The following is an 11926-nucleotide window of genomic DNA, read 5'->3' as shown; positions in this document are numbered from 1 at the left end:
TGCATATATCTAATAAGAAGAAAGGGATGAAAAGAAAACATTAGCTATATAATTTGAACAAATAGAAAGAGAACATCAAAAAAGGCACACAGCCACCAGAAGAAAGGAAACAATAGAGATCAAAGGAGAAATAAATGACATAGAGAATAGAAAAACAATAGATAGAATCAACAAAATCAAAAGTTGGTTCTTTAAAAATATCAACAAAATCGACAAAGCACTGGCAAACTGAGAAACAAAAAACAGGGGAGGAAGCAAATAACCCAAATAAGAAATGAAATGAGGGACATTACAACAGAGCCAAATGAAATAAAAAGGATCATAGCAGAGTATTATGAAAAACTATACTCCAACAAATTTGAAAATGTAGAAGAAATGGAAACATTTCTAGAAACACACTACCCACCCAAACTAACATAAAATGATGTTGAAAATCTGAACAGATCCATAACAAGAGATTGAAAATGTTAAAAAAAAAAAAAATCTCAACAACAAAAAAGTCCTGGCCCAGAAGGCTTCACTGGAGAATTCTTCCAAACATTCAGAGAAGAGCTTACACCAATACTACTCAAACTATTTCAGAACACAGAAAAGGAAGTGACATTTCCAAATTCATTCTATGAAGCCAGCATAACCCTGATACCAAAACCAGGCAAAGATATCACAAAAAAAAAAAGAACATTACAGACCAATATCTCTCACGAATATAGATGCAAACATTGTCAACAAAATTCTAGCCAACAGAATTCAGCATCATATCAAAAAAATAATACACCACAACCAAGTAGGATTCATACCAGGTATGCAAGTAAGGTTCAACATTAGAAAATCAATTAATGTAATCCACCACATGAATAAAAAGAAAGAAAAGAATCACATGATCGTCTCAATTGATGCAGAAAATGCATTTGACAAATTCAACACCCATTTCTGATAAAATAATCTCTCAATATGCATAAAAGGAAGAAGGAAAACATGTCCTATAACTTTTAATTATATTTTTTAAAACATCAGTCACTAGAAACAGACACCAGAATAACAACGATGATGATATTAGAAACCAGGACTGTTAAAAGGGCTATTACAAATATGTTCCATCTTACAAAACAGGAGAGGAAAACATAAAATTAATGAGAGGAGAAATGTAAGATAGACATAGGTCCAGTTAGAACTTCTAAAGAATAAAAAAAAATAATAATAATACAAATCTGAAGTAAAAGTGCATGGAGACAGATTTTGTAGTAGCAAGAGAGTGAAGTGACCCAAGTTCCCAGGGGAGTATGTGGTTGGCTTGTTTGCATAATTCTGCAAAGATGGATAGTCTTAGGCTGGGTTCTCTAGAGAAGCAAAACCAGTAAGCATATAAATATATATACAGATTTATATTAAGGAAACAGCTCACACAACTGTAGAGGCTAGAACATCCCAAGTCCTTGGATCAGGGTAGAGGCCTCCCTCAATTCACACAGCCACAGAAGCTGGCAAGCCCATGATTGGCAGGTTGGAGATCAGGGCTCCCGCTCACACGCTGCAAAGATTGACAAATTCCAAGATCAGCAGGCAAGACCATAAGGTTTCTCCTGGTTCACGTAGCTGCAGGGGCTGGCAAACCCAAGATCGGCAGCTCAGAGAGCAGGGCTCTGCTCATAGGCTGTGAAGAATGACGAATCCCAAGTTCGGCAGATAAGCTGACAGCTCAAGTCCCATGAACTGGAGGTCAGGTCAACAGGAGGCAGCCATAGGATCCAGAGCAAGTAAAAAGCCAGAACGTCTGCTTATATTCAGATGCAGGCCACACCCCTAGGGAAACTCCCATTTCACTGATTGGCTACTCACAGCATATTCAATCATGGGAGTGATCACATATAAACACTGAGAATCATGGCTCAGCCAAGTTGACACACAATCTAAAGGATAAAAGGCATGGATCCGAAACCTGCTACTCAGGGATAAACAGGAACCTCTCCTGGTCCCCTGTAAGAAAGATTCTTTGCTAGGGAAACTTATTCACATGAGTGAGTAGATGAACTTACTATTAGGCATTTGATAGTTTCCTAGTTTCACTAGATGTCAAAGAAGCACATAATATTTAGCCCTACTTTCAACCTTTACTGCACACAATCCCATCTCCTTGAAGACAGCCCATGTGGTGGAGACAGATCATTGTATCCTGAAGACCAGAGGGAAAAATTATATGCCCCATGGATGACAGGCATGAGGATGTGACTAGCAAGAGCCCAGGCTGTAAGGCACCAGAACAGACTTATTGCAACTACATGTATGTGTGGGAAAAGTTTAACTAAACAAAAATTTCCATCTGCTAAGTCATAGCCTGTCTGTAGAGAAGACTGAACATTTCTCATTAGCCATCAGTTATTGCTTATTGCTTTTTTTCAGAGGAATAATTTGGACCTGGGGACATTTATAAGGAAGAGCTTCTATTGAATCCACTCACCCCCACTTGTACCTTTTTCACTATCTTTAGTGTTTTGTTTTTACAGCAGCTCATGCACAGCTTCTCTGTAGAATGATCTTCCCTATGCAAAAGATCATAGCATTCCTCATTCAGCTTGATTACGCCCCACTCACCTTGAATATCACACAAACCCATGCTTATTTCCCTTTTGTTATATGTGCTTTTCAAGTCGAAGATGTTAACTTAAACCCCTTTGGCCTAACAGCTTCCTTACCTGCCTGGAGGTGGGGGTGGAGGATGATGTGCACTCTGACTCATACTACCCTAGAAAGTAGACCACACGTGGGCAGGGATAGTTTGGGCTATTTTATTCACTGAGATGTACTCAACGCAGATAAGGTCCTGCTGGAGAACAGCTGTCAGAATTTGTAAATGAATGAAAGAAGGAAGGATTAGATCTAATTAATCAGTACACTTACACTAGGACTTGGTGACTAAAATAAGACTGAAAAATCTGGAATCTGGGTAGGCTCCAAACTCAATCCCATACCTGTGGGTTCCATCATCTCCACATCTGCCACCTATCACAGTTCCACCTGTTGCAGGAACTAGCTCTGGAGAAATCCCCTTGTTGTGCTCTGGTCCTTGTGGGCCATGAGCTGTTCACAGTCCCCAGCCCTTATATAGGCAGTGCTGTTAACAAGCAAATGTCAGGTGTGGCTTCTTGTTTAAATGCAACTCCCCACCATGGGACTCCAGAGCATGCTGAGCCCATGCAACCTCTCTCCAAAAATGTTGGCCTCCTTCATCATCATCTTCCATCTTCCATCGGGTCAGTGTCAGGGAGACCAAAAGAGTCACAGGATTCACACAGATACAGGGTGTTTAAATTGCAGTTTTCCTTTTGTCCCCAGGTGTCCTGTCCCAGATGCAGCTGCAGGAGTCTGGCCCTCAGGTGGTGAGGACTTCAGAGACCCTCGCCCTTACCTGCACCATCGCTGGTGACTCTGTCAGTAGCATCACTCCTACTTGGGACTGGATCAGGCAGGCCCCATGGAAAGGCCTTGAGTGGATGGAAAGGACGTACTTCACGTCTGGGTGGTACAGAGATTATGGGTAATCTCTCAAAGGCCGACTAGTCATCAACCCAGACACATCCAAGAACCAGTTCTCCATGCAACTGGCCTTAGTGGCTGCCAAGGACATGGCCATATATTACTGTTCAAGAGAATCAGTTAGAGGAAGTCAGTGTGAGCCCAGACTCAAACCTTCCTACAAAGGAGCAGGAAGGGCTGGGCTGCAGTGGGCTCTCAGGACGACCAGTGGGTGCACAAGACCACAGAGCACGGGCCCCAGAACAAGGAACAGGTGCAGAGGTGAGCAAAGATGGAATTCCCTGCTTTGCCTTGAGTTGGTTTTGTTCCAACTGCTCAGCAACAGTTTAGAGGAAACTATTCACAATTTTAGGAACTGTACTATCTTCCCTTAACTTTAAACAAAGAAAAAATAATATATGCTTTTTCACAGCCTATAGTGGAGTGTACATACAATCATCTGTCCCTTGCTACCTCAAAAATGATGACTTTTAAAACAGTTCCTGTTATGATGGAGGAAAAACAAGGATTTTTTTTTTTAGATTGTCATTAACTTTGATAACTGTGTCTCTGTTTTTCAGAAAAGAGACTTTCCATACATGTTGTCTTAATTTCTTAATGTTGCTATCAGATAATACCACAAATGGGTAGTTTTAAAGAATAGAAGTTTATTTTCTCAAAGTTCAGGAGGCTAGAAGTTCAAATTCAAGACACTAGCTCTAGGGGATGGTTCTGTCTCTGTTGACTCTGGGGGATGATACTTGTTTCAGATTCTAAAATCTCAGTGTTCCTAAATTCCTTGGTGATCTCAAGGTGGCATCTATCTTTCCCCCATTTGTGCTTTCTTGTCTCTGTCTTATCTGTACCTTTTATATCTCAAAAGTTATTAGGTTTAACACGCACCATATACTGATATGGCACCATTAACGTAACAATGAAAACCTTATTCCCAGATCAGATTACGTTCACAGATATACTGGTTAAGATTCCAACACATATTTTAGGAGGCACAATTCAATCCATAACACCGGCCTTTTCCAACCAGTGAATCCTTTGTGTGTTTCCCCGATTTAAAATTGAAGTAAAGTTAACATAAAATTATCACTTTAAAGTGTACAACTTGGTAGCATTTAGTACATTCACGGTGTTGTACAACTATCAACTCTATTTGGTTCCAAGACATTCTCATCACCCTAAATGGAAATTCTGAACAAATTAATCAGTCAGTCTCCCTTCCACCCAGCCCCTCAAGAAGTGGCAACAATTAATCTGTGTGTTTCTTTTAAACTAGAATTGCCAGAATCACTAAAATACCAACATTGGGAGATTTGGATCAATTCTGCAGGGCCCATGTCTTATGTGGAGCAGAAGATTTCATGATTATAAACAGAACTTTGCATGCACCTCTCTGTGTATGGGCTGGTATTCTAAAATGGAATTTGTTGGTGTTAGTTGTTTTCCAGTCTGCTCCAACTTATTTTGACATTATGTATAATAGAAGGAAACATTGCCAAATCCACAACCATCTTTACCATTGTTGGCATGTTTGAGCCCATTGTTGTGGCTATTTTGTCAATCCATGACATTGATGGATTTCCTTGTTTTTTATGACTATCTACTTTACCAAATATGATGTGCTTTTCTAGTGATTGGTCTTTCCTGATGATGTGTCCAAACGAAGTCATCAAAAGTTTCATCACCTTCACTTCTAAGGGGCATTTTGTTTTTATGTCTTCTAAGACAGACTTGTTCATTTTTCTGGAAGACCACAGTATATTCAATATTCTTTGCCAATATAACAATTAGGATGTATCAATTCTTCTGTTTTCATTTTTAATTGTCTAGATTTTGCATTCATATTACATAATTGAAAAGACCATGGCTTAGGTCAGGCACATTTTAATCATTAATGTGATATCTTTTGCTTTTTAAAACTCTGAAATGGTCTTCTGCAGCATATTTGCCCAATGCAATATGTCATTTGATTTCTTTACTGCTGCTTCTATGGATATAGATTGCTCTTCTAATAGAATGAAATCATCAACAGCTCCAATTTTGTCTCCAGTGAATATAATTAATGACATTGAATAGGCGCTTAAAATCTGTTAACTGGTAATATTATGTTATATATATTTCACAATAAAATTTAAAAGAAAATACTTTCTAAAGTTTCATGGACCATAATGACACTGTAATTGGAGGAAATTTCCCAGTGCTTAAAGGTAGTAATGCTAGCAACCTACTATGATTTTAATGCAAGAGATTTCTTGTGCATTTACTATTAATGTATTCTTCAAGAAAGTAGACAGTGAAATGATTTTGAGTAAATTTGTTGATTTCACTCACTTCCCAATAATGCAAAATGAAGCCATGTAATAAAGTATTTTTAAAAATAAAATGATAATCCTATAGCCAGTCAAACAAAGAAAAACAAACAAAAAACATGACAACTGTTAGAAATGGGAGAAAAATCATCACTTCTGACCATATGGAGCTGAAAGGAATATAAAGGAATACAATGAACAGCTCTATGCTCAAAAATTTGATGACTTATATAAGAGGGACTAATTCCTTGAAAGACACAAATAACCAAAACTAATATAAGAGAATATATAATCTGAATACATTTCTATTAAATAAATCAAATTAATAATTAATAACCGTCCTAAAAATAAAGAAATTTGCACAGATGGTTTCACTTGTGAATTCTATCAAGTCTTTATGGAAGAAATGTTATCAATTCACCACCCAACACTTTTTAGTAGGACCACATTGCCGTAAAACCAAAATCAGATAAAAACTTTTAGGGAAGGAACACTGAAAACCAATTTCTATAATCAACACAGATGCAGATATCCTCAATAAAATATTAGCTAATTTGATCCAACAATGTATAAAAATAATAAGGCAAGATATAAAAAAGTCACACACATTAGGAAGAAATAAAACTGCCTTTGATGATGACATGATTCTTTATGTAGAATATTCCAAAGACTCAATAACAACAGCAAAATGTCCTGGAACTAATAAACAAGTATAGCAAGGTCGCAGGATGTCGCAGCGGCGACGGTAATCGGGACGGCGAAGACAGTAACCAACTGCACAACTCTTACAGAGAAGTGGGGCCAGGAGGGTCACTCTGGGAGTCGACCCCCACTTCAGTCCCAGGAGTTTATTTTATAGTCAATACAGCAATCAATAAGGCAATTAACAAAACAATGGGCTTTGGGTGTGGGCAAGGGAGAAGGAATTCAGGTAAACAAGTCAATCAGTAAAGGGACAATAGGTTTGGGAAAACACATCCAGACAAGTCTCGACATGTTGGAGACAAGTCTCAACATGCTGTGCAGCATAGAGGCCTGTGGGGGCTGCAGTTGTCAATAGCGCAGCCATGTTTAAATGGCATATATCCTCACAGCAGGACACAAGGTTAACATACTTAAGTGTATTGCTTTTCTATATATCATCAATTAGCATTGTAATTTGAAATATATATATATGTATATTAAATACCATTTAAAATAGCACGTCCCAAAATTTAGTTATACACGTAACAAGATATACACAGAATTTGTATGTGGAAAACTAGAAAACTGTGATGAAAGAAACCAAAGAAGCTCTAAATAAATGAAGAAATATTCCATGTTCATAGATAGGAAGATTCAATATTGTTGAGATTTCAATTATTCCAAAATTAATCTATAGAGTCAATGCAATCCCAATCAAAATCCCAGTAAGCTACTTTGCAGATGTCCAAAAACTGATTCTGAGGATTATATGAAAAGGCAAAAGTCAAGAATAACTAACAAAATATTGAAGATGAAAAGCAAAGTTGGATGACTCACTACCCAATTTCAATATTTACTGTAAAGATACAGTAATCAAGACACCTTGGTACTAGTGAAAAAACAGACACATAGATCATTGGACCTTAAAAGAGAGCCCAGACATGTTAATGTTGTTAGGTGGTGTCAAGTCGGTTCCAACTCATAGCGACTTATGTACAACAGATTTAAATACTACCAGGTCCTGTACCATCTTTGAAATTATTGGCATATTTGAGCCCATTGTTGCAGCCACTGTGTCAGTCCATCTCACTGAGGATCTTCCTCTTTTTCCCTGACCCTCTACTTTACAAAGCATGATGTTCTTCTCCAGGGACTGGTCCTCCTGACAACATGTCCAAAGTAAAGGAGAAAAAGATTCACCGTCCTTGCTTCTAAGGAGCATTCTGGCTGTACTTATTCCAGGACATATTTATTAATTCTTCTGGAAGTCCATGGTGTAGTCAATATTCTTCACCAACATTATAATTCAAATACATAATTTCTTCTTCAGTCTTCCTTATTCATTGTCCATCGTTCACATGCATATGAGGTGACTGAAAATATCTTGGTTTGGATCAGGCACACCTTAGTCTTCAAGGTGACTTCTTTATTTTTTAACACTTTAAAGAGGTCTTTTGCAACAGATTTGGCCAAAGCAGTATGTCATTTGATTTCCTGACTGCTGCTTCCAGGAGCAACGATTGTGGATTCAAGTAAAATGAAATCTTTGACAACTTCAATCTTTTCTCCATTTATCATGATGTTGCTTATTGGTCCAGTCGTGAGGATTTTTGTTTTCTTTATGTTGAAGTGTAATCCATAGTGAAGGCTGTAGTATTTGATCTTCTTCCGTAAGTGCTTCCAGTCCTCTTCATTTTCAGCAAGGAATGTTGTATCATGTGCATAATGCAGGTTGTTAGTCTTCCTCCAATCCTGATGTCTTGTTCTTCTTCATATAGTCCAGTTTCTCTGATTATTTGCTCAGCATACAGATTGCATAAGTATGGTTAAAGGATACAACCCTGACACACACTTTTCTTGACTTTAAACTACATAGTATCCCCTTGTTCTGTTGGAATGACTACCTCTTTGTCTGAGTAAAGGTTCCTCATGAGCACAATTAAGTGTTCTGGAATTCTCTTCCTTAACAATGTTATCCATAATTTGTTATGATTCACACAATCTAATACCGTTGCATAGTCAATAAAACATAGATAAACATCTTTCTGGTATTCTCTGTTTTCAGCCAAGATCCATCTGACATCAGCAATGATATCCCTTGTTTATGTCCTCTCCTGAGTCCAGCTTGAATTCCTGGTAGTTCCTTGTCAATGTACTGCTGCCACTGCTTTTGAATGATCTTCAACAAAATTTTACTTGTGCGTGATATTGATAGGAGTCTGGCAGAGCAGTGGTTAAGAGTTCAGTTGCCAAACAAAGGTCAGCAGATCAAATCCACCAGCTGCTCCTTCAAAAACCTATGGGGCAATTCTACTCTGTCCTACACGGTCGCTATGAGTCAGAATTGATGGCAAATATTTTTGTGATATTAATTATATTGTTAATTTCCTGATTTTATTGCATCATCTCTCTTAGGAAAGGGTACAGATATAAATCTGTTCCAGTCCATTGGCCAGGAAACTGTCTACCAAATTCGTTGCAATAGAGAGGTGAGTGCTTCCAGCTTTGCTTCTGTTTGTTGAAACATCCCAATTGGTATTTGGTCAATTCCTGGGGCCTTGTTTTATATCGATGCCTTCAGTGCAGCTTGGACTTCTTCCTTCAGTACCATTGGTTCTTCATCATATGCTACCCCCTGACTTGACTGAGCGTCAGTCAGTTCTTTTTGGTGTACTGACTCTGCGTATTCCTTTCATCTTCTTTTCATGCTTCCTGTGTCATTTAACAATTTACCTGTAGAATCCTTCAGTATTGCAAGTCGAGGATTGACTTTTCAATTCTTTCAGCTTGAGAAATGCTGACCATGTTCTTCCCTTTTAGTTTTCTATATCCAGATCTTTAAATATTTCATTATAATGCTTTATGTTGCCTTCTCCAGCTGCCTTTTGAAATCTTCTATTCAGCTCTAGTTGTTTCATCATTTCTTCCTTTCACTTTAGCTACTCGACATTCAAAAGCAAGCTTCAGAGTCTCTTCTGACATCAATTTTGGTCTTCTCTTTCTCCTCTGTCTTTTTTTTTTTTATTGTTGTAGTTTAAAAGAAGTTTACATTTCAGGTTAGTCTTCCATACAAAATTTTGTATATACATTATTATGTGACCCTAACTTCTTACCCCATTCTGCGACACCACACTCCTCATTTCAGTCCCTGATTCCCCATGTCCATTCAAGCAACTCCTAACCCTCTCTGCCTTCCCATCTCACCTCTAGACAGAAGCTGCCCCTTTGGTCTCTTGTATCTACTTGAGCTAAGAGGCACACTCCTCACGAGTATCAGTCCAATCCCTGTCTGAAGAGTTGGCCTTAGAAATTGTTTTAGTTCTGGGCTGATAGAGAATCCAGGGGCCATGCTTTCATGGGCAACTACACTCTCAGTCAGACCGTTAAGTCTGGTATTCTTATTAGAATTTGAGTTCTGCACCCCATCTTTCTGCTGCTCCATTAGGGACTCTCTGTTGTGTTCCCTGTCAGGGAGGTCATTGGTGGTAGTCAGGAACCATCTAGTTCTGGTCTCAGGCTGATGAAGTCTCTGGTTTATGTGGCCTTTTCTGTGTTTGGGGCTAATACTTTCCTTGTATCTTTGGTGTTCTTCATTCTCTTTTACTCTAGGTGGTTGGGACAAATTAATGGATCTTAGATGGCCATTTGCAAGCTTTTAAGACCCCAGATGCCACTCAGCAACGTAGGTTGCAGAACATTTTCTTAATAAGCTTTGTTATGCCAATTGACCTTGATGTCCTCTGAAAGCATGGTCCCCAGACACCTACCCCTGCTACTCTATCCCTCAAAGTGTTTGATTGTATTCAGGAAACTTCTTAAATTTGGTTTAGTCCAGTTGTGCTGATTTCCCCTGTAGTGTGTACTGTCCTTCCTTTAGCCTAAGTTGATTCTTATCTACTACCTAGTTAGTAAATAACCCTCACCCTCCTCCCCACCCTCGTAACCATGAAAGAATGTTTTCTTCTGTGTTTAAACCTTGTCTTGATTTCTTATAATTGTGGTCTTATACAGTATTTGTTCTTCTGTGACTGACTAAATTCACTCAACATTAAGACCTCCAGCTTCCTCCATGTTATGCAATGTTTCACGGCTTCATCGTTGTTCTTTATCATTGCGTATTATTCCATTCTGTGGTTATACCACAATTTGTTTATTCTTTCGTCCGTAGATGGGCACCTAGGTTGTTTCCATCTTCTTGCTATTGTGAACAGTGCTGCAGTGAACATGAGTGTGCGTATATCTATTCGTGTGACGGCTCTTACTTCTCTAGGATATATTCCAAGGAGTGAGATAGCTGGATCGCATGGTAGTTCTATTTCTAGCTTTTTAAGGAAGCACCAAATGGATTTCCAAAGTGGTTGTACCATTTTACATCACCACCAACAGTGTATAAGTGTTCCAGTCTCTCCACAACCTCTCCAGCATTTATTATCTTGTGTTTTTTGGATTAAGGCTAGCTTTGTTGGGGTGAGATGATATCTCATCGTAGTTTTGATCTGTATTTCTCTAATGGCTAATGATTGTGAGGATTTCTTTATTTGTCTGTTAGACGCCTGAATATCTTCTTTGGTGAAGTGCCTGTTCATATCCTTTGCCCATTTTTTAATTGGGTTATTTGTCTTTTTGTGGTTAAGGTTTTGCAGTATCTTGTAGATTTTAGAGATTAGACGCTGATCGGATTTGTCATAGCTAAATTTTTTTTCTCAGTCTGTACGTTGTCTTTTGACTCTTTTGGGGAAGTCTTTGATGAGCATTAGTGTTGGATTTTTAGGCGTTCCCATTTATCTAGTCTCTCTTCTGGTACTTGTGATTTGTTACTTATGGTTCTTGTTGTGTTTATGCCATGTACTAGAGCTCCTAGCCTTGTCCCTATTTTTCCTTCCATGATCTTTATAGTTTTTGATTTTATATTTAAGTCTTTGATCTATTTTGAGTTATTTTTTATGCGTGATGTGAGGTATGGTTCTTGTTTCAGTTTTTTGCAGGTGGATATCCATTTATGCTGGCACCATTTGTTAAAGAGACTGTCTTTTCCACAATTAACAGACTTTGGGCCTTTGTCAAAAATCAGCTGCTCGTAGGTGGATGAGCTTATATCTGGGTTCTCAACTCTGTTCCATTGGTCTATGTGTCTGTTGTTGTACCTATACCAAGCTGTTTTTTGACTACAGTGACAGTATAATAAGTTCTGAAATCAGGTAGTGTAAGGCCTCCCACCTTGTTCTTCTTCATGAGTAATGCTTTATTTATTCGGGACCTCTTCCCTTTCCATATGAAGTTGATGATTTGTTTCTCCATCTCATTAAAAAATGTCGGTGGAATTTGGATTGGGATTGCATTGTATCTGTAGATTGCTTTGGGTAGAATTGACATTTTCACTATGTTGAGTCTACCTATCCATGAGCAAG

The 11926-nt window shown here is 38.3% G+C and overlaps 1 protein-coding gene across 1 annotated transcript in view; it reads left to right on the top strand.

The window, feature by feature from the left end:
• The first annotated feature begins 3163 nt into the window (after positions 1-3163).
• LOC111820845 (uncharacterized) overlaps positions 3164-11926 on the top strand; it is a 44169-nt gene continuing 35406 nt past the window's right edge. The window contains 2 exon segments of the mRNA XM_023732523.1: positions 3164-3248; positions 3331-3792. Of these exon segments, the coding sequence (XP_023588291.1) occupies positions 3164-3248; positions 3331-3792 (547 nt within the window).

This window comes from Trichechus manatus, unplaced genomic scaffold, assembly GCF_000243295.1.
Source record: "Trichechus manatus latirostris isolate Lorelei unplaced genomic scaffold, TriManLat1.0 scaffold00053, whole genome shotgun sequence".
Taxonomy (NCBI): Eukaryota; Metazoa; Chordata; class Mammalia; order Sirenia; family Trichechidae; genus Trichechus; species Trichechus manatus.
The sequence above is the reverse complement of the archived record's forward strand: the minus strand, read 5'-3'. Positions and strand labels throughout refer to the sequence as shown.